The sequence below is a fragment of the Lissotriton vulgaris genome, chromosome 2_1 (assembly GCF_964263255.1).
Source record: "Lissotriton vulgaris chromosome 2_1, aLisVul1.2, whole genome shotgun sequence".
In the NCBI taxonomy this organism is placed as follows: domain Eukaryota; kingdom Metazoa; phylum Chordata; class Amphibia; order Caudata; family Salamandridae; genus Lissotriton; species Lissotriton vulgaris.
In genome coordinates, this window is record NC_141687.1 from 1,309,752,403 (window position 1) to 1,309,776,715 (window position 24,313).

The following is a 24,313-nucleotide window of genomic DNA, read 5'->3' on the forward strand; positions in this document are numbered from 1 at the left end:
GTGGTTAGTGTGTAATTGAAGTGATGACTAGCATCATGGCCGATGAAATCCTAAATTCACCTTTAAGGAAGATTGTAAAGAGAATAATCTTGTTTGGCAGCCACTGTAAGAAGCTGGATGGACTCACTGGGAGAATATTTGAATTCAAGGAATGAGCTGAGTTAGATAAAGTGCACCTCTTCAGAGTTGGCCTCCACAAAAGAAACACTTGTAAGGGAAATGAGGGAAGGCCATTATGTTCTCCCTTCTTAACAAAATATGTCGATCCTGCAGAAGCAACTGTTGAACTGATCTTTTGTTTTTTTACTAATAACGAAGCAGTGGGCAATCACTTAGTACCTCTGTGGTAACTCATATTGTACTTCTGAGGTCCCCCTGGATTAAAATTCGTATTTTATTTTATATAGCAAGAACAGAAAGGAAATGTCAAGTCCTCGGTTTATTAATAGGTAGAGTTGACCCAAGAACCTGGTGGGGCTTGCCAACATTTCAATTAGTAAATCTTATACATTTACACTTTTGTACTGATGAAGAAATTACAACTACCCATAGTTGGCAGCAAACAACTGCCACATCTTTGGGAAGTAACACAGAGACCCCTTTTGGGGTCAAGACACCTTAGAACAAGATAGGAACTCAATAATATGTGTAAACATAGGAAAGGAACTCTTCGCTCTGCACTAAAACGAGCCTAAAAGAGACAAAGCATTTTTCATGTAATGGGGACTAAAAATAAAGCAGTGATTAGATAACAGAGATTTTGTCAAGAGATTCATTATGGCCTGCGATAAAATGGCAATTATTTTAAAAGCAAAAACAACATTTAAAACAGGGGGCATGAATTCAAAGTAGACAATAGGAGGGTGGTGGGGATCAAACAAAGATCTGACCCGTGCAATGCCCCCACTCCTTGTATTTCAGCCTCTATTGCGTAAACAGGCTAGCAGAAGAACAGGTTTCTATTGGGAGAAGAAGGTGGCACGATACCTGATCATCTACATACCGGAAAGAAAGAACAATGACTCTCAACTACACAGTCCCAAAGAAGAACAAGGCATGGCTGGCTGTGTTGGCAGAGTAACTGGAGTGCTAAGTGTGGCATAAGTGGCATCCATGAAGGGTAAGGCTACGAGTCTGTATATACGACAACAAAAGACTTTAACATAGTAATACTGTTCACTAGGTGCCAGTGCTTCCAATCCCTGGGAATGGAGAGGCAGTAGATGGGATTACAACCTGATCTATCACAAAGTGAAAAGATCCAGTTATGTGGAAGTTTGCCATTCCCTTTTGTTTGCAGACACTAGTTAGCACTGCACTTGTGCAACAACAACAAAAGAAAACATACATAATGTACTCTGTACGATTATACCATAGTCCTGTGGAGTCCAAAATAATATCAATAACTTTTAATATGTAACTGTGCAAGTAAAACTGTGTCATGTGCAGCATTTGATAAGGGTCAACATTCTAAGATGAGTAAACATAGAGGTTAAAAGATCTCTAGTCATTCATTAAAAACAATCAATAAGGATACAGTCATACAGATACTAAATGTTAGTTTCCAGTTAAATGGCCATATATTGGGCATTCATTTAATAATACAACATTTAATAAACGGTTTACTACCTGCTCTTCCTGAAAAGCAGCTAATATTATTCAGGATGGATAAAATCGTATTTATGTGCTTTGACCTCTTCAGAACGAAACGAGTTGCAGACATTAATTCTCTCCAAGGGTACAAACCGATCTTCTGGGACAGCACCCTGATATGCACTATTTATGCACGTTTCACAAAGAAAATATGTCCTCAAACAAAACCATTTTTTGCCTTGTTAATACATCTAGATCCATCAGCTGGGATGAATTTACATGAAGCTTATATTAAATACTAAAACATGAGAGGAGAACATCCGTGAAATTATTAATCAATAAATGCAGTTTGCATTCAAGTAGAAGTAGTTTTTCCTTGGAAAGCTTTACAATACTTATCACAGGGTTTAATCGAGATCTGGTAAATTGCAGTACAGTGGAAGCTGAAATCCATTTGTAGTATGGTGGCTAACATAAATTACAATTTGTGTGCTCATTTTAAAAATTCTTCACGTTAGATTGCTAGATTGAAATAAAAAAACTTTGCAGTCTTTTTCCCCACGGATACTCAATACCAATCACAACTGTTCCTGGTATCTTGCAACCCAGATACTCACTCAAACTGTTTAAAGTGCATTCATAAATTACACTTGATTGTACACCCCACGGCCAACCACCCAGTGAAACGCTGTAATAGGATTTGTATTTTTAAAATACTTTTTCAAATCTCCTTCTTAAAAAAAAATACTACTTTTTGTCACACCATAAAGGGCTGAAGGAAGAGGGAACGAGAACCATCATCATGAGCACTATCAACAGTTAGTTGGTTATCAATTTGTCTCTTCACAAATATTACACAGCCACAAATCGTATATAAAGTTCAGTCGGTGGAACTGGCATGTATTGTACATTCCTTCCAGATACATCCTTTTCGGGTAGGAAAGAAGTATTGTGACCTCGTCCTACATATAGCGTTGGCATCTAATGTTCTCTGCAGTTCAGTCCAGTGTCCATTTTATTATCTTAGAAGCGTACACTATGAAATGACATCTGAAAACCACATATACAAATAATGTCACAGGCGACCAAATGCCTAGGCGGTGCTTGTGGATTCTTCTCCCTTTTTTTCAGCTGTGCAAATCCAAGCAAATGTGCAGTGTACAGAATTACAGTCTCATTAAAATTCCATCACTTCAGTCTTACACCGAAACAAAGACGTCAAGATAGAGTCGATCATAAGATTCCCGGAAGCATAAAATAAAAAGGAGGCTGAGCAAACAGGATCCAGTGAGGCACCAGTTCAGCCAGGACAGTTCTGCAAATGAGAAAACAACACTCAGTGTCTTAAACAATGTCATAAGGCATATTTCCCATGGTGGAGCTTATCGCTGGACTCCTTGAAGCACAGAATACACAGCAGACCAAGCAAACACGATCCAGCGAGGAACCCATTCAACCACGACACGTCTGTATAAACACAAGAAAACAACATACTCTAGTTCAAAAACACTTGTCAAGTAGGCCAGCCCAGCTGAGTCCTTCTTTAGATGTGCTGAATTAAACTCTAGTTGGTAAAGGTCGTTTAATAGCCTGCTATTATCTAGGGATACAATTATTTAGATATACTTTTTTAATATTACTTATGTGACCTCCAATATAATGATAAGAACTTCTCATTTTCATAAATTGTGTCATTTATTGGTGACTATATCCAAAACCAACGTTAACGTGATATTCATGTGAAAAGCATTACAATTTTATTTGATACTTTTATAAACAATCAGATTGAGGACTTCAGTGTGCAATAGAAATGCTGAGACTGTAGAATTCAGGGTGTACATTCCCTAGGTTTTACTTTAATCTGCCGCTTTATAACATATTAAAATGGTTGATTGTAGCTGGTTATGTATCCTTCTTTCCACACAGTGAATTAGAAGTGCATTACAAACCCCTTTGGTAAATGTCATATTTGCGATGCAAAGGGTTGAGAGTGGAGAAAATATATGCACATAACTTTTGCATCAATACACGTATGTATTCACATATATTTGAAATATATATTTGTATTGGAAGTCGCACTGTAACTGACGATATTAATCACAGCCAGTAAATGTATTTTTACATTCTTCAAAAATGTTTCACCTTTGGTGACTTCAAAGGTGTCATGCAGTTAGCATAGTAGCAAAGACATAGTGGTGGCAAAAAAAATAGTAAAAGTTTGACTAATTAAATGAAGACCATATCATATGGTGGGTGTGCATTTGTTGCATTATTCCATGCACACTATAAATAGCATGGAGCAACAGAAAATAGGAAAAAGAACATGATCTCTTATGCATAGTAGAAAATAAACATTACATACAGTGGTCAGCAATTCCTACTATTAACTTCATGGCATCCTTAGCCCTCTCACTAACCAAAGGAGATTTAATGACAACCTGAGAAAGAGCATTGTCTAAATCCACCGAAAATTAAGACCACTTTTTTTGGTAGGGAAAAAAACGAAATTTTGAGAATCAAAGTAATTTTGCTTTAACTTAACAAAGCTGCTTTGTCTGCTGACAAATTGCTACACTGCTTACAGAACAGGCCTAATTTGTTATCTACAAATATAAAAAGAAAAGCATAAATCCAAGCTGGACCACTTGTAGCAGTAACTGATTAGAAACCTTCGCAAAACTATACAAAATTCACAATGCCAAATTCGGAAACCAATTGGCAGCTCAAAAGGTTTAATTATTTATCAAATGGTTTTAATCAGAAAGGTAGGTAATGGAGTCCTCGCAGCATCAGTATTTCGTCTCTGCCTCAGGTTTTCCAAAGGAACATCAATTTTCCTTCGAACGGCCGTTTGCTTCTCCAGGTATTTCTACTGAATTCTAAACACAGCCGCAAGCTTCAGTAATCATATTAAAGGTTTCAGCACTGGTGCCCGGGCGTAATCCATAATTCATGCAGCTGAAGGAAAAGAGCAATTTATGTTCTGGAACGCACAACATAAAAATCAGACACCGAGAAGCCAACCTCCAGAAATTGACAGAGCTAAAAAAAATAAAAAAAATCTCTCCTCATATACTACAGCGGCATTTCTTGCTGTTCAGGGGACATCTACAGCTGATACACAATGCATGCATATCATAGCCCGCCGAACACATGTGTATAACTACTATCGTGGCTTGTGTATATTAATGTATGTAACACGTCAAAGTGTAAATAAGAAAAAAAATGCGCACATCTGTACATAGAGACATCAACCAAGAAATGACTGTCAGTTTAAAAGCAGAGTAAAAAAGACAAAAAACACATAGTGCAAATCATTTCACTGTAACTAATTATGCCAGGGTGACCTTGTGTCCTTGTTGGAGGACTGCTGTCCAATTGCAGAATTGTGCATCAAGTTAGTTCACTCATCAAATTATTATTTTGTTTCTACTTTTACCACAATATAGGAGTGTTGGCATACATGCAAAACTTAAAGATAAGGTGGCCAACTTTAAATGCGCATATTTGTGGGATCGGAAGCCAATGTAGTTTTTCCATAAGGGGGAGATATGTTCCCATCTGGGTTGCTGAAAGATCAGCCCGGCTGCCTGGTGCACCAGTTGCAGTCTTTTAGTGAGTCATATAGAGATGCCAAAATATAAAGAATTAGCATAGTCTATATGTGATATAGCCATGGCTAGGATTACCTGGACCATTGCTTCCTGAGTGAGTAGTCTACCAATCTTCCTTATCTTTCTTTTGGGATTTTGGGTGGTTACATTCTTTCTTGATTGAAAAACCAAGCAGAAAGTGATCAGACCATACAAGGGGAAGAGGTAAGGCAGTTTCTATTAATACGTTAGAAAAGACCTTGCACAATATGTTCCGAAAGTCTGAAGCAATAATAAAAACATGTGCAGTACTTTTCTAAAATAATGTTGTGGCACATTTTATGCCAAGCATGATGTGTGCAAGGCAAAGCAGACTAAAATACGAGCAAATTAAGAGGGTCCTGAGGGAAACACACGAAAAGCTGGGACAATCAAAGCAATAAAAAAAAAACACAAGCATTGTGCCGTTCAAATGGAAGCAGGCTGTTATTACCCCACTCCTGAAAAAGTCCACCCTTGATCCATGTTGGAACTACCAACCAATTTCTCACAGAGACCTGGCTCTCGGAGGATATGGTCGCGGAGCAAGTGCTCGCACTCCCGGAAGGCTGTAAGATACATACCCTCAACAGGGAAACGAGAGGCGGGGTTATTGCTGTCATTCTTAAAACAGGTTATCTTTGCACCTTTATAAAACAACCCGTTGCCGGTTGCGAATGTGCACGCTTTAAAATCACCCTTAATCCCAACTACACTATGGCAGGTTTACTAATCTACTGACCTCCGGGTCCCTCAAAAGTCTTCAGGGAAGCTCTTAGCAGGACTATCAGTGCCCTGGCGGTCAAAGCCTCCAATTTAACAGTCACAGGTGATCTTAATCTGCATCTGAATAACCACCCTGACTCCGAAGTGACACATTTTTTGGCCGATCTTGCAGTTTGTCAGCTAGATCAATGGGTCTCAGGACCAACGCCTTCAGCTGGCCACCTGTTGGACCCAGTTTTTACAAATATACCTTCCCTTACTGTCCGACCCCCTGTCCCGATGGGTTGGTCGGATCATTATCTGGCCCCCATGTCCATTTAGGGCATCACGCCTGATCGTAATTTAGATAAAACATTTCGCATCATACGCCCCTGGCATAAACTGAATTGGGACCAATTCCATACCCATCTCTCCGCCAACTCGCCAGCTTTACCGGCTGACCATAACAATGCTAACTCAGTCTTCTGTAACTGGATTAGCTAGCTCCTGGATAGCCTGATTCCAGCTAAATTGTCCATGAATCGTCAATCTAAATCCAATCTAAATTAGCTGCTTTGCAAAAATCTGTAAAAAGCTGGAGAGAATCTGGAGAAGGGACTATAACCCGACCTCTAAGGATCACTACCGGGTAGCCGTAAGGAGATATCACAGGGCCATCCAAGTTGAGTGTGCAGCATTTTATGCTGAGCAAATCAGCAAGAGTACTAACCCGGCGAAGAGTATCTTCTCGATAGTCTCAGGCCTTAAAACTCAGAAAGACGCTGAAGTCCATTGATCACCTATCACCTCTGATCAGCAGTGTGAAGAGCTTGCCTCCTACTTTATCAGGAAGATAGAACACATATATAAATGCTTCACTATGCTCCAACTCGGCCCCCTGAGGCATCTTGCAATCACACCAATGTCACACTAGAGGCTTTTTCCCCTATTCCTCCGGATCTACTACTTTCCCTTTGTTCTAAAATCAAGTCAGGCTCTCCAGTCGATCCACTGACGCCCGACCAATTTCGGAAAATTCTACCCACTATCTTACTTCCTTTAGAACAGGTGATCAATGGGTCCCTCAGTACAGTGGTCGTGCCTATGGCTTGGAAACAGGCCAAGGTGATACCACTGCTCAAAAAACCTTCCTTAGCCCCAAAGAAGCCAGGAAAACTTTTGGCCAATCTCCCTGCTACCTTGGGCCGCAAAGATCACGGCGGCCAATGTTAACTCCCTCCTCACGGAACAACTAAACTCCAACAACAGGATCGACCGTTCCCAAAATGGTTTTTGCCCTGGTCACAGCACAGAGTTGGCGCTCTTGGCTGTGACAGAATATCTCTGGACAGCTTTAGACGCTGGGCAGATGTCGGCACTAATCCTTCTGGATCTCAGTGCCGTGTTTTTTAAAATGTATTTATAGAGTTTTATATAGCGCAGACTTGACCCCTGGGTATCAGAGCGCTTCACAGTTACATGAGGTACATTTGGAATACAGTTGGAATAGCAGCATTAATATATATAATATTCCGGTACATGACTTTCTTATCGATTTCAACAAAAGACAATTTTTACAAGTTGTAACAGTATTTCTATACAAATGGTTCTGATGTGCTTTCCATGAGTTCTACATCAGAAACGGTTCATGGTCGATGTTTGGGTATTAGTCACGATGCTGAAGGGAGCAGTCGAGCATAAGGAAGGAACTTGCTCATTAGGAAGATCTTCGCTTCCTTCTTGAATGTTGCTTTTTTTGGGAATTTTTCTGATGTTTGGAGGGAGTGAGTTCCAGATTCTGGGGGCTGCTCCCGAGAAAGCTCTGTCATACGTTTTCTTCTTCCGAAAGATGGGTGGTTTCAGCAGCAGCTCTCTGGCACTCCTAGCTGGTCTGCTTCCCCCTGAGAGCTCAATTTTCTGAGCTAAGTACCTTGGAGTTTTGTAGTGGAGCGCTTTGTGAGTAGAACATGCCAGTTAGTTTGAGTTGAATTCTGACTTCGTATGGGAACCAGTTTAATGCTTTCAGGAGAGGGGAGATATGGTCGTATTTTATGGATCCAGTAAGGAGTCTTGCCGTCGCATTTAGACATGCTTTTAGTGGAGCTGTGGACATTTTTGATAGACCTGCTAGAGTTGTACATCCATATTCAATCCTTGAAATAACTGAGGACTGGACTGCCAGTTTGAGGTCCGCTGTAGAAACTAGTGGTTTAATTTTTCTAATATAGTTCAGGTGACACCAGGCACTTTTGTCATTGATTTGATGTGGGCTTTCATCTCTAGAATCTTATCAAGTGTGATTCCCAGTGATTTTGCAGATTCAGGTATGGGGTGCAGTTTAGCGCTGTGATCAGTTTGGTCCATTCCTTCACTTCTGTGGGTTTCTTCGGTGGTGATATTAATAGGAATTCCGTTTTTTGTACATTTAGTTTCAGAACGATTGCTAGTTAACCAGTGGTTTCTTCGGTGGTGATATTAATAGGAATTCCGTTTTTTGTACATTTAGTTTCAGAACGATTGCTAGTTAACCAGTGTAATGACATTTTTAAGGCCTCATTCATTTTCTTTATGTCTTCCAATGACGTTATCTTGATGTAGCTCTGAGTGTCATCTGCGTACATGTGATAAGATATGCTTGCTTCTCTGAGAATTTCTGAGGGGTTAGACATAAAGGTTGAATAGTGATGGAGATAGTGTTGATCCTTCAGGGACTCCAATCGAGTTTGGGCTAAGTATGGGCTGAAAATCCGTTCCGCTCGCGAACAATTTCACGGTCCGCGAATCGCGAGAAATTGTCAAAGAATTCGCGATTTAGCTGATTTTTTCAGCTTGGTCGCGCTTCAAAAATACAACCTCGCGCTTGGCGTTGACATACCGTGATTCTGAGTTCACCAAGTTGTTTTCCTCCCGGTTTGCATGCGCTGCGCCATTTTTGATCTTACTGCGTGATCGCGCTAGACTTTTCGACCGCGAGTACGTCATTGCGTGACCGGGCGAGACTTTTCTACCGTGAGTACGTCATAGCGTCCCGCCATCTGGCACCGGGAGACTTTCAGAACGCGAATACGTCATAAGGGCCCACGATTACTTAGATGCGCCGCGCAGCTGACATCCGGCAAGAGATTTGAACAGCTCGCTTTCCCGAAATAGCAAAAATTGCAATTCTGCACAAGAAATCTATTGTTGGCAGCATACACCTTCTGAAATTGATGATTTGGATCAGAATAACTCCTCAGATTGACATTTGGCTGCATTTTTTTGTGCAAGGAGTCAATTTTTTGGGGGGGTGAGAGGGAGTAAGTGCCCCACAGTCTCCAACTTCCTGTTCCTGTCCAGCAGGCTCCTCCCAGTGCTTTGTCCATGTCCTGGTCACTTTTCATTTAGATCTGGAGCTGGAAAGATTACTCTTTGTGGCTGCTGCTGGATATTTGTATTTGAGGACTTTTTTGGGGTATCACTTTTGAATTTGAGATTTTACATGTAAGTTGGTGTTGTTTGTTTGGGGCATTGCAGTTGCTGCAACTTCAATTTATAAACCTTTTCACAACTTTAAAAAATATATATTGAGGGTACCCACAGTATCCAGTAGGCCCAGGGATAGTCATGGGTGCATGATAAACTGTTTCTGGGAGTTTTGTTGAAATTAAATATAATTTATGGCATGTTATTGAGTAACTCACTGTTATATGTGGATTTTTTTTAAATTTTGGGGTGTGTGTTAAAGCCACACTAGCCATAGTCAGTAGGCCCAGTGGTAGTCAGTGGTGCATGAGCCATGTCTTTCTGTGTGTTCTCTTGAATGTAAACATCATTTAGGGCATGGATGCCATTGGATTGGGGAGATTTTTGTGTGTATTTCGATTTTTTGGGTGTTGTTGGGGCCTGGTCCAGGGCCTGGCCATGTGGGTGGGGTCCATTTTGAAGCCTGGTCCAGGGCCTGTCCACGTGGGTGGGGGTCTAGGGGGGGCCATTTTGAAGCCAGGCAGTGTGCTTTGTTGTGCCATAGGCCTGCACCCAGTCTGCCTTGCTTTCATCCATTATGCCCAGGGGCAGCCAGTGTTGCATGTGCCAAGTCTTCTGTGAGTTCTCTTGATTTTAAACATCATTTAGGGTATGGATACTATTGGATTGGGGTGATTTTTGTGTGTATTTCGATTTTTTGGGTGTTGTTGGGGCCTTGTCCAGGGCCTGGCCATGTGGGTGGGGGCCATTTTGAGGCCTGGTCCAAGGCCTGGCCATGTGGGTGGGGGTCTAAGGGGGCCATTTTGAAGCCAGGCAGTATGCTTTGTTGTGCGATAGGCCTGCACCCAGTCTGCCTTGCTTTCATCCATTATGCCCAGGGGTACTCACTCAGTGGTGCATGAAACAACTCTCTCTGTGTGGTCTCTCTCTCTTTTATTATTTTAAACATCCATTTTGGATTAGAATTGCAATTTTTATTTTGGGTCTTTCCGTTTTTGGGTGTGTGTTGTGTTAATAATAATAAATGCCTAGTTGCAAATTCTAATTGAAGCACGACATATGCAACTTTTATTTAACTGATGTTCCTCTGGCTTTCTTTGCTTTAGGTTCACAAAGACCGACAAAATCATCCTCATCATCATCACTTGCTGTAGTGCCAGGCAGAAGTCCTGCTGCGATGTGTGCACAACGTCACGTGACGTCACGTGTGGTGGCCACAGACAACCCCGCAACTCGTGCAACAGCGTCCTGCTGTTCTGACATCTGAAGAAGATGGGCCCAAAGAAAGGTGGCCGTAGCTCCTCTACGAAGAAAGTTGCCAGTGCCACTGCCAGTAAGAAGGAGCAGAAGAAGCAAGTGGCACCACTTACCAAGGAGACTGGTGTGCCGACAGACACTTTTTTGGGGGAAAAAAAACCGACGTCTGCAGCAGCTATGTCCGCCGGGGACCAAGCGGGGAGCAGCACCTCTGCTTCATTGGTCTCAGTGCCACCACGCCAAGTAAGGCCCAAGTCCATGAGTGCCGCAGAGGCAGCCTCTTTAATTGCTGTTTCACCATCGACCAGTGATGTTGGCGTTGACTCATCGCAAAGTAGCATCCAATCAACGCAGGGTGTAACTCATCTGCCAGTGTTCAAGGAGGGCTAGTACAAGTTCTTCTTCAAGCTCCCTTCCTTCTGATGATCTAGATCTTGATTGGAACCCACCAATGCAGTCTGAGAGGGAGGCACGCCATGAGCCGACAAAGGTAGCTAAAAGGAAGGTTCCCGCAAGGTCTTCACTTATGGGTGATGACGACGAACAAGAAGTAGAAGAAGTGGTGTATTCTGCTGCTGATGAACAGTCTGACGATGACGACCCAGTCATCACAGTCGTCACTCCAGCCCCAGCGGGCATGCAGCAGACAGACATTTTTACCCTATCCAAAAATGCTGCTGTGCAGGATGTGTGTAGCGTTGCGCCACTGGTGGTACCACCACCAACACAGGTAACTACTACACCAACACGACCTACAGCTTCCATATTTTCTCGTCAGAAGGGCCGGCAGGGACCTACATCCAGCTCGACCTCCATTTCCTCAAGTAGTGGTGCTGTAAGTGCACAACAGAGTCAAATTCAGCCACGCCCATCCCACACTTCATCTGGCATTGAAAGTAGCACCTCCACCACCACCAGAAATCTCCAGTACCCAGTTTGGGATTTCTTTAGTATAAGCAAAAAGGCGGAAAACCTAGTCATTTGTTCGATTTGTAAACAAGTAGTTAGTCGGGGTAAGCTTGGTACCAACTATGGTACCGAAGGCCAGAGAGGTAATCTAAAAAAACACCACATTATCCAGTGGGAGGCGCACCTAAGTAACATCCGGAAAGCCAAAAGTACAAATCCAAATGTAGACATTGATTTTGCATCTGATGACGAGGAGGAGCTGATCATGCAGGGGGGAGGTGAACAACCGAGAGACATTTTTTCTGGTACACACAGTACCCCTGGCAGCAGCACTGCAGTGGTAGCGCCCACACCCTCCTTTAGCCCAACAACATCAAGGAGGCACAGTAGTCTGGTAGAGACACCAATGCGAAAAAGTACATCAATGAGCCTAACTGGGTTGAAGAGGTCTGGATCCTCCTCATCACATATGAAAACGGTCCAGACCACCATTAAAAGCATGTTTTGGTCGGAGGCGCCATTTGAACGCAACCATCCAACGGCACGTCTTTATAATGCAATGCTGGCTAAAATGTTAGCGCTGGACCTCCTCCCTTTTTCTTTCGTGGAAGGGGAGGATTTTTTAGAATTTGTGGCAACAGTCTGCCCTAAATGGAAGGTTCCTAGCCGGTCCCATTTTGCCAGAGTTGCGGTTCCAGCACTACATCAAGATGTGCTGGAGGTGATTGGGGCAGTTTTACAGAAGAGTGCTGTTCACACTATCCACCTGACAACAGATGTGTGGACCAGTTGCCAAGCCCTTGATTACATGTGCATCACTGCACACTGGGTCTCTTTTGCGGGGGTTCGAGACAAGATATCTGCAGGTATTGACAGTGCCACAATTTTTCAGGCTAGTCAGACACATGCAACAGTAGCCATGTTTGCCATGGAGAGATCTCATACTGCAGTAAACAATTTGGAGGAGTTTAACAGTAAGGTCTTTAAATGGCTGCATCCAAGAAAGCACATGATTGGTTATGTTTCCACGGATAATGGCAGTAATATAGTTAAGGCCATGAATGATGGTGGATATTTCAGAGTGCCCTGTTTGGCGCACAGTATTAACATTGTTGTTCAAGATTTCTTGAAAAAAGAAAAAGTCAGCAAGTTACTGACCACCTGCCGAAGAATCTGTACACATTTCAGCCCTTCTTTTAAGGCCCGGAAGCAGCTGAGGATAATTCAACGTGTCCGTAGAGTGCCAGTCAGAGGACTCATCCAGGAGGTGGCAACACGTTGGAACGCAACCTTCTACATGCTTGAGCGTCTGTTTGAGCAGTGCTTGGTAATCAATGAGTATGTCTTTGCACGGGGTTCTTCTATGAAAGACATGAGGCTAGAGGTGGAGGAATGAGACCTAGTTAAAAGCCTGACAGACATGCTTCGTCCTTTTGAGGTCTTCACGCGTGAAGTCAGCAGGGAGGACTGTACTTTGGGCAAAGCTATCCCATTGTTGCGCATGCTATAGCACCAACTGAAGGCGGTGTCTTCAACGTTCAGAGATGATACTGACAAGCAAGACGCATATCAGTTGGCGTAGAGCTTATTAACCCGCCTCCTTGACAATGCAAGGCTTAAAGGAATACATTGTGAACAACATTACATTTGTGCCACTATTCTGGATCCACGGTACAAAAAGGCAGTGGCCAGCAATGCGTTAATTCCTTTTAATGAAGCAGATGTTTCAAAGTACAAACATTGGCTAGCTCTGTCAGCCACTCGGTACGAAAAAGAGTGGAAGGAAATTGAAGGAACCGGCAGAAGTACTACTGAATCAGCAGGCCATCCGGCGTCAAGGTCCACTTCTGTGGCCGAAGGCAGTCACTTTCCCTCACAGCCGTTACCGACACCAGCAACCGTATCATCATCATCATCATGCTCACCTGCACCAGGCCCAGCCATAATATTGTCAGAAGCGGATTGGATAACTCATCAAGGGTTTGCTCATTCCAGTGTTGATGCAAAGGCCTCAGATGGTACGCAAAGTTCAGCACCTTATTTGTCTTGCCCACTCGCAAGTGTGTCTTCTGAACGTGTTTTCAGTGCTGCTGGTGCCATTGTAACTTCAAAAAGGACCCGCCTCTCACCCAAAAATGTGGAGAGGTTAATAAGGATCAAGATGAATCAGCACTTCATACCACCAGATTACAAAATACGTGAATCCACGCAGGAAGAAGAGGACACCGACTTAGGTGGACGTTCTTCTCTGTTAGCTGACCTACTCCCGTCTCAATTCACAGAGTTTGAGGACGAGCTCTACTTCCCTGACATCTAGGCCTGAAACTGACTTCCTTTTTTTAGTCCTTATTCACTTTTATTCCTGTGTGTCTTTCTTTGTTTTGCAACTTTTACCACAACAAATCTCTAATCACCTAATCACAACAAGTCCATCAGCAGCACTGTCTTCATCTTATTTCCTTATTGATGGTGCCACTGTCTGCATTCCTGAAGTTCACAACTCAGTCATGCTCCTCTATCCTCCTCCTCCAGACTCCCCCTATCCATTTCCCTCAAGGCAGATGGCTGGATTACGCAGAATCATAAAACTGTCGCTTCGTAGACGAGTCCCCTCAAAAGAAGTGGGACTGGAATTACTGACTATATGCTGATTGCTGACAGTTACTGTTCTGGCCTGTGCACCTTCACTTTAAGAACAAGATGCGGACAAAAAGTGGAACAGGTAATGAATAATGAGATGGCATGCAGTGGACAACACTGGCTGTCTGGCTATGATGAAAGCAATTGCTGTTTGTTTGTTGCTCATGAAATGAATCATATGTCTTCTGTTAATATTTAATCTTTTACACACTAAATGTAACTCAAGTCTACTCTATTTTTACCTTGTTTAATTCAAATTGTACTTCTACTGCAGGGGCCACTACGTTGCATTTTTTAATATGCAAAATGTCCTTGGACTCACAGTGTGTGTAGACTGCGACTGCATGAACAACAATGAGTTTGCCAATATACCATGATGATGATGAGTCTTGATGATCAAAGTTAAATAATATCTTTTTTCTTTACAGTCACTCACTGGGATGGATGGATCATCATCGTCGGTTTACAGAAGAACTATGGCCCTTTTGTGAGTGGCAAACAGGTAAACAAGTCAACAACAACTAAAGTAGAACTTTATGCCTGTCTAGTCGTGGTATAGAGTGGTGGAGCCAGTGTAGTGTTGTTATGCCAGAGTCCAGACAGCAGTTCATGTAAAATTGTGGCTATGTGGCTTGCTGCATACAATTAGATATGCTTTGTCTGTCTGTGTCAAAGAGGTATGCTACATCAGGTTGCTTAACTCAGTGGTGCCTGCCTTGACCATCTGCATGGCCTTGGCCTGCTGTGTGCTAATTACTATCCTTGAAAAGGAGACTCAGAGTGCAGACTTTTGAAATGATGCTTGTATGTAATATTGTCGCCTCTGAAACTTGAAGTGTTGTTTTTGCACTACACACCGTACCTTATATTTTTTTCTGCGTGGTGTTTAATATCACTTCCTGTTTTTCCTTAACAATTACAGGCCGGCTTTTATCCTGTGCGATGGGAAAAACGATTAACTCAGGCTTACCATTAGCGATCCGCAATTCAGCATCTGCCAGGAAGGCAGTGGACAGTGTGTCTGGTCACCAAGATTGATCGATGGAGCGTCAGATGGAATGGAGGAGTACCGCGAATAAGAGGAATGGTTTGATGCATGCAACTTCCCAAATTGAACAGGACAACTACAACATACAGTTACAGTATCCTCTTCACTTCTCCTTATCTTTTAAATGATGTTATTGTTGTGAACTTCTATGAGTGTGACTCTGTGCGTTTGTTTGCTCTCTGCTTCAAATTCATCCCTCCAGTTATTTGATAAGTTTCTTTGCTATTTTTAAAACTAATTTAATGTACTAATAAGTGTTTATTCTCTCTGAGGGCAGATAGGCAAGTTAAATTGCGTAATTACTGCAGCCCTGTACTGTCAAATTGTTTCTTCATAGTTAGTAAGTTGTAGTAAGTACTACTTTTCAGCAACCTAACCATCCATTTAGCAAACAACTTCATGCATGCAGTAGTGCACTTCTTTTATGTCCCCTAAAAGATTTATTGATATCTTCGTATCCAAAGATTTGTTTTTCTTCATTTGTTGTTTGTCCATGCTGTGTTTTTTTTTTCCTCTCTCCGCAAAACTTTCCCAAAAACCCCCATTCCCATCCAATTTTCTAACCCAAACCCTCTTTCCCCGGGCTGTGTGGTTTTCATTGAGGTGTGACTAAATGACAACAATAATTCCACAAACTTGATGGGGATGATAAGGTCAAAGCAACAGAAAATCAATTTTAAGGCTGGTGAAGGAATCCGAGGATATATTCTTATTCTTATTCTGCTTGACACACCCATGAGTATTCTCAAATCAAATCAGAATTTCAAGTGCGCCATCAAGTGGATTGATCATAAACATCCTCCTCCTACACGTGACGAATGCTTACGCTGCTGTGTCGTACACCTTCAGTACTATTTCTTGTAGTAGCCATACTCCACGCAACTAGTACTTATATTTTGAATACTTTAGCATTGCTTAGGCTACAATTCATGGCACTGTTCTTGTGTACTGTACTATCGATCACACTGTTCTAATGCTATGCTCAGGCCACTCTATGTTTCATTTCCTTTTTTTTCATATGCTGCTACTGCCAGTGTGTACCACTACTACTACCACCACAACAATGACATTTAATCCGTCCAGGATTCCATAGCCAACCTTAATCGCCATTTGCCAAGCAGCCAGCCCTATGCCTAGCCCTATTCTCAAACACAAATCACAGGTAAGATAAGCATTTTGGGGGAAGAAGAATAATGGAGTAGGAGGAGAGGAGAGGAGAACCTGACGGTAGTACTAGTAAAGTAGTAGGACAATTGAATTCACTAACTCTGTCAGTGGCACTTTTGTACAAATTTGGGCGATTAGACAATTTGAATCAACAAGTCAGTTAAGTTTCAGGAAAACAAACGTACAGTTAACCCACCCCTGCCTCCCCCACAAAACAGTAAAAAAAAAACGTGGATGCTATGTTGAAGTTGAAATAAATAATTATTTGAACCCTAACAAAAATAAACTATCCCACAAGAAAGACCCGACACCCCCCCTCCCTAACCCCAACCAATGTCCATGAAATCAATGTCCCCAGTCCAAAAACCCCAAAGCCCAATTCCCACCCCCCCAAAAGTCTTTAAAAAAGGGGCAAGGGACAGTCTCTCTACTTCCCCCGGCGGTGTCCTTTGGCCAGGTGGTCACGCTGCTCTCTCCGGATGTCCTTGATCAGGGCATTCAGCCTCGCCACCTCCTGCTCAAGGTTGGACACTCTCAGGGTCAAGCGGTGCACACAACCCTTGCAGGTACTGTGGGGGGCAGCTGTTTTTGCTGCTCGGCGGTGGCGGGTGGCTGCCAGACCGCGGCTCTGTACCGCTGGAGTATTGTGCTGACCGTATGACCCAGGGGCAACGGAGGAGGATGCAGCTGTTGTCGATGTCGACTGCGATTCCTCTTCCTCCTGGGCCACCAGCCGCCGATATTGGGCGACAATTGCCTCCAGCTTCCGTTGCAGGGGCCCGTCTAGCCAACTCCTTCCTTGTTAGTTTGGAAGGAGTATCTATATGAAGAAAGAAAAACATACTGTAACCAATGCTCTTTAACACCTTGAATGCTACAGCTAATTCTCCTGGATGCTGACTTTTCTGGATTCCCATTGTTCATGACGAGCTCAGCTCGTCATGAGTGTATGGAGGTGTACATCATGACGAGCTGAGCTCGTCATGAGCGTCCAAGGGGTTAAGATTAACACAAAATAATTCAGCAGAAAGTTGTTGTGTCACAGTAGCACTAGCAACTTGCAAGCACAGTACATAACATTTGTGGCACCTATCTATCTAACCTCCCACTTCATCACCCTCTGCTCTAACATTAGTGGGAGTTTCAGGAATTCTACGAGCACTATATGGACTCACTACATTAGACTCAGACAGTACACCAGTCTTCTTCTTCTCTCTTGTTTAGCGAAATTGGTACTTAAACTTGTGGAAGCCAGCATAATGGCAGCGCAGTCAACTTGCACCCGAAAAAAACAGAAGCAAGCCATGATGACACAGACTTGCTTTACTGTTACCAGTCCAGTACATGCAGGTGGTGAAGCTCTTACTTTTCTATTATGGGCGGCACTGGCCATACTCTGTTACAAGGGCTACTGCTTAATTAATTTAACTTTCACCCTGCCCTGCCCCTGACTACTACAAAAGGAAAATGAAGAAGATAAATAATATGATCTATCCCTTCACAGGATATTTGCTTACATATGGGATGACATTTAGGTGCTTTGTTTTTGATTGAGTGAACACCGATCGGCCACACCTGAAAGACAAAGTTGTAAAAAATATATTAACAGAGGTAGTGAGTGAGTGGTCACCGTAATCGCCGGATAAATGCTGTGCTTGCAAACTACTATTACTAGTCATGGTAGTATTCTGAAAAATTACAACTTCTACTTTCCTCGGCTTTGCTACTCTGGCACGGACGTGCGGTGTTACATGCTCTTCAAAGTAACACTCTTCATCCAGTGACCCTCTACTCTGTCTACATACACCTATGCTAACTATGAGGAAGATACCATCCAGGCAAGCATCCATCCATTCAAAGTAAATGTCAATCATTCTTCTTAATGTCTGACTCTCAAGTGGACAAACCTTACTTTTCTCACCAAAAAACAACCTTTTCATTTTATTTTGTAAAACGCCAGCCAAGAATCCGTGCTTAACTTGCATTTGACTTTGAACCAAAGGATATATTGTGCACACATACAGTTTCTGTTTCACCAACCCAGGCAGTCCTCTTCTCTTTCTCCTTCCACCCATCCTTGCTTCAGCCTTCAACCGGCCATGCATCAGATTCCCAGCCACCTCGGGCAGCATTCAAAAACAAGTATCATTCTTTGCCAGTCATTAATTTTCACTCGCTCGTCCTTCCTTACACCCTTCTTTCCCTTTTCTTTCATCCCATCCATCAAGTTCATCTCTGATCTGACTTGGCTTCTCGATAAAACTTTCACAGCTGAGTTGAAGTCAAATTTAGAGGAGGCCATTGGCTACTCGTCAACTCCCGCCGCTATTGCTAATGAGAAGTCAAGGGTGACTGTCTTCTACCTGGTTGACAAAAACTTAGTTCTAAATTTGTAAGTCTTCTTAACAGTAACGTGTACTTGTACTGTGCAACATATACACCCCCGCAGAGAGCCCACTCTGCAATCTCAATAAGTAAGGAATATAATAGCTTACCACTGCCCGCCACTACCTTGGCATCCCCCACAGCAGTTCCTGCTGGCTGTGGCACCGCATCTGACCCTGAAGTGCCCACCTCCGCGCTGGCCCCCGACACTGGAGGTTAGCTGTGCTGATGCTGTTACACCTAGAAAAAACATTTAATATTTTTAGATGCCATATACACCACTCCCTATTTTGTCTAGGAATGAAAAAAAGTTACTAGTACTACATAAACAAATTTAATAATTTGTGACTCTCTAGTCTAAAATAAAAATTTCCATTTCTTCAGGATAGGGTGTTTTTTATTCATGCTTAGCCATAAGATGTTATGCTACACTTTTTGACACAACTGATGAATGCTTGCTTTTTAACACACACGATTTTTCTCATTACAGACAGAAGCTTCCTTTCTACGAACAAGAGCAAGATCATCATCATATGTTAGTCGGAGTCGTCAACGATTCATCCCCACAAAGAAGACTTTAAGTCCAACTAGGTGAGGGCTCTCCCACAATTAATGTGTGAAATCAGCCACTTTTCAGTCGTTCACCGTTTATTAGGTTTCGCCTGGTGTTCACTGCGCAGCAGGGTCGCGCAGCCGAAATCTTTTGATCTACAGTATGGGGCTTTAACCCGCCTCTCTCTTCCATTGGCTAGCTCCATAAATGGAGGCTAGCCATTGGAAGAGATGGTTGTCAATCACTCTTTCCCCCGTCACGACGCGATTCGTGGGCGTTTCTGGGTCTTTTTTTAAGTCCCTCCCCTTTTTTCGTCATCTGCTGCAAGTCAATTTGATTGTGATCTCCGGCGCACGTTGTGTAGGTTTTAAAATGACATCGCATCTGCTTTGGTATATTTTCTTTTCTGTATCTGGCACTGTGCAGCTGCTCATGGAATCTGTGTCATTTGGAGTCATATTAAGACTTTCCTGCAGTCCGTGCAAAGTGTTTGGCTCCTGACGTGGTGCCTGGGATGCCGTGTGTTTTATTTCTGCGATTTAAATCCAGTTTATTCTTCTTAATTTGCTGTCCTGTAGAATCGGACTTAAATATTCAGGCGGTCAGACTGGAGGATTGAAATAGTTTTCGAAGATTTTCTATGAATGATGTAATCTTTCAAGCGCTTGTGTCTGAGCAGTAAGGCAGGCCAGCTGAACTCCGGATCCTGCAGGGAGGGATGTCAGACGTGTCTGGGGCAGCAGTGTGCCTATTGCTTGGCATGGATATGAGGGGCAGCCAGCCTATGATGTCATGCACCCTCCCAGGATGACCAGCCTGACGAGATGACGTCAGAGGGTGTTTGAGGCACGCAGCAGGTATATACTCCCCTAGAGTACCGCCAGGGCGCCTGCACTAGAAAGGACTCGCACCATCACCCCTCTCTATGTGCCATCCTAACTGAAGACAGCACCCTGAAGACCTGTCAGAGGGTGTTTGAGACACACCGCAGGTATATACTCCCCTAGAGTACCTGCCGAGTAGAGGAAACCCATAGAGAAGCGCTCATAGGAGGTACGGGAGGCTATAGTGCGCATGCGCTGGAGTCCCCTAACCAGTCACCACCACAACTTTTTATGTGCCATCACAACTGAATGCAGCACCCAGAAGACATGTCAGAGGGTGCTTGAAGTGTACTGCGGGCACCTGGTTACACGCACCTCCCTAGCTGTGTACCCGTTGAGTAGAGCACTGCTTTACAGGAGTGTACCTCGAGGTAAACCCCTTGGGAGTCCAGCGAGCTCTAGCCTTCACCAGCCTGCCCGGTGGGCACCATTCACAAGCCCTCAACTTCTATGTTCTTTATTTATTTTATTGTATTTTTGTATTCCTGTTTATGTACACTGCTCCAAAAAGGTATAGCTGCGCTGTATCAAACACACCTAAATAAAGAGGCCCCGTTTCCGTAAAAGTCTACGAAATCGCGGCAAAGAGACAGATGTGATCTCCCCATTACCATTGTGGCCCTGTGGACATGCCGTCCGAGCTGCCCTGCCCCCAGGGTGGGAATGTTGTGCGAGGCACGCCCAGAGCTCGAACCAAGCCCCCCTGGGCAGGGCGGGGCCCTGGATCGCCCCACCCCCCCGGCCCCCCTCCGGATGTCTATGGGGGTCCAGATACGATCGGCATTTATGTAAAGTGCCTGGAAATGAGGGGGGATGTTGTGAGAGTGAGACTAGTGCCTCTGATCTGTCGAGGAATGCGTGCTCTGTCCGAGGCAGGGGCATCGCTCAATGTCTCTAATCCACACAAATGCTACCTGGGCATCAACACCCAACAGGTGCCCTCCTCCCCCATGGAGTCACGTGCACCAGAATAGTCTGGTTGGGGATACTTTCTGCTGATTTAATGACCGTGAAGGCTGCCATACACTGGGAAGATGGTATTACACCTGATTTGTTCCTGTTTGTTGTACTGATGCCCATTTAATATGGGCACTGCGAACCTAGAATGCTTTTATTCTACAGCATATTAAGGTTAGCTTACTATGATAATAATCAGCAGTAATCATACCCTTCATTGAACATCCAGGAACACTGATAGGCCTTTTTTGTAACACCCACAGGTACTGAGATCTCTGCTCCAGAACTACTGGCAGTCGAAAAGTGTCTTGTTCATGCACCTGTCAACACTCACTCAGAGCTCTGATCAGTCAGAGCTCTTATACCACTGATACTTGGGGCTCTGCTCAGTGAGAGCTCTTATACCACTGATACTCCTGGGTCTGTGCTGGATAACTATCGCACATGCTGAGATCAGTGAGCATGATTAATCCGGGGCTTACTCAGGACTGACAAACTCACTCCATGAAACCCAGACTCACTCAGAGCTCTGGTCTTGGTAATACACTCCCTCAGTCAGCTGTTTATGCCAATGATACTCCGGGCTCTGCTCAGTCAGAGCTCTTTATGCCACTGATACTCCGGGATCTGTGCTGGATAACAAACACAGTTGCTAAGATCTGAGTATGATTATACAGGGGGTTACTTGGACTGAAGAGCTCACTCCATAAAGCTCAGTTAGCTCCCGTTACTATTTCACTTTTTACTACTCGCTCTTTACTACTCGCTCTCTAATACTCTCTCTACTACTCTCTACTTACTCTCTAATACTCGCTATACTCATTACTACTCACACTAGTCCTCTCTACAACTCACTACTACTCACACACTAATAATCACTCTATTACTCTCTAGTACATGCTCTACTACATACTCTCTACTCCTCTACTACGCACTCTCTACTACTAACTATTACTCACTCTAATACTAGGTTTAGCATTTGCAAGAGATTACGCTATTGGCATAGTAAATGACAATGCCATTTATTTATCTGTTTTCAAAAACCAACACATAAATACACATTTTGTCATTTACAATGCCAATAGCTCTAACTTTTGCAAAGGCGAGACCGTTGCATTGTAAATGCTTGTCTTATATGACATTGATTTCAATAAATGTTTTTATATAATGCACAATCTAAATTTTTACAGAGTACACACAGAGCTAGATGTTTTACTTTTAATAACGCTTTAAAACTTACAAAGACTGTGTGGTTTTTGGTCATGCGTGAGTGAGTGAAAGGGTTTTCAATTTGCAAGCATGAGTCCGTAACTCTGAGAGGTCGGGACTCTGAACCCGTAGTCTTATGTTCTGGGTTGTATAATCATTGGGGATCATTGCTGCATTCTGGAGCTAAATAATGACTCTGACACACTAGCTAGTCAGTAAGGAGATTGGGGGTTCAACTTCTGTTATGACTGAGGTATGTGGAAAGTCTAACTGCGCCTATTATCACCAATGCCCTATTTCTTGTCCATAGTTCTGTATATGCAGAATAGTCCCTGCAACAGTAGTAGTATGTCCTCCTATCCAATGAAAAGGTAAACTAGTAGCTTATTCTTGGTGGCATTGACATTTTATTGTTGGGAAATGTCAAAGCATAAACATTTAGAAGACTTCAATAGACATTATGGACAACCCAGAGGACTGCACTCAGTGCCTAGAGCTATTGCTGAATAGGAGTTTTGTTTACCAGTACACCTTTGCCAACTGTGCAAGCTTAGCTAGCTACACAGACAGACTAATAATAATCTAGTAGTAGCACAGAGAGTCATAGTAGAGGCAGGATAAGAATTTAGAAACAGTCTACAAGAAGATCAAAGACGATCTAGGAAAAAAAGAGTTATGAGGAACGTTTGGAATAAATATGTGCTGTAAAAGATAGGGAAGTATAATTAATAATATTAACAGGAAAACTTACTAGGGCCAGCAGAGGAGCCCTTGGCGGACCTATCCTGGCCTTCCTGTTGTTCCTGCTCCGCCGGCGCAGTGACCTCCTCCTCTGTCCTCTTGCCCCCGGAGGGAGCTGATGTACAACATAAAAGAAAGACACAAACATGGATGATTGTTTTCAACCAAATCAAACATTTAAAAAAACAATTGCACTAAATTTATTGACCTATCTGATGTGGTCTACTAGGATATTAGTATTGCTGGATTCGTGGACCGTCTACTTGGAAAGTTATGTAACTCACTAAACCAACTACAAAAAGGTTCTACTAGGACTGGCAGGCAGCACTACGCAGCACGCAAAGTGACAGACACAGTCCGTCATGATCGCAGACCACTAAAAAGTTTCCTACTAAATAACCAGTCATAATATACTCAAACTATCAATCCACCAGCACCATCTCTTCATAGTGGCAGGAGTACAAAGGAAGGACTGGACTCAAGTCTCTAGTGTCTAGCATTACGCAGTTCTGTAAAGTACACTCATACATAATCACGCAGGCCAAATGAGCACAAAATTGAAAACAAGTAAGCATAGTAGCACCGCCAGTGAGCAGGCGAGCACCTGCAATCACAGAAGCTTTTGAAACATAATTTACCTGCAATGTAATCGGCAGCATTCTTGCTCTTCGGAAAAAACAAATATTTGCAATATCATAACAGAGCAGGAGAAAACAAAGTAGGTATTAAATAGCTACTACTACTCACCAAGCCCAGGGATCTCGATGCCAAGCAGGTCGAGCAGGTCTTGTTTCCGTTCCAGGATGTCGGACCACCGGTGCGTCGCCTGGTTGTAGGTGCGCCGGACCCCAGACTCCCGATAAATGGCCCGGCACACCTTACCCCATAGCTGTCGACGCTCCCGGAGCCTGTACCCGGTACAGGGCCTGCCACGACGGTCTTGGGGCGCTGGACAAAAAAAAACAGTGCGGCCACCTCCACCGCGCTGAAGATCTCCCGGGCAGTTACTGCTTCCCCCCTTAAGCGCCCGCAAGGGAGCCGGCTACGGGGTGCGGGACCCTTCCCCCTCAGATTTGTGCCGGCTCCCTTTGCCATGGTCTTGGACAGAAAATAAAATCGGAAAGAATAGAGAAAGTAAGTAAAAGAGAAGAGAGTTTAAAAAAGTAGTTTT

The 24,313-nt window shown here is 43.4% G+C and overlaps 1 protein-coding gene across 2 annotated transcripts in view; it reads right to left on the reverse strand.

Annotated features, from left to right (window-relative positions):
• Window positions 1–293: 293 nt before the first annotated feature.
• The window catches only part of SLC49A4 (solute carrier family 49 member 4), a 530,561-nt gene continuing 506,541 nt past the window's right edge, over window positions 294–24,313 (reverse strand). Inside the window, exon 9 of one of the 2 annotated variants that reach the window (XM_086957070.1) lies at window positions 294–2,908. In XM_086957070.1, the coding sequence (XP_086813196.1) occupies window positions 2,793–2,908 (116 nt within the window). In that variant the 3' untranslated portion in view covers window positions 294–2,792. The other variant, XM_086957071.1, reaches the window with a different exon arrangement.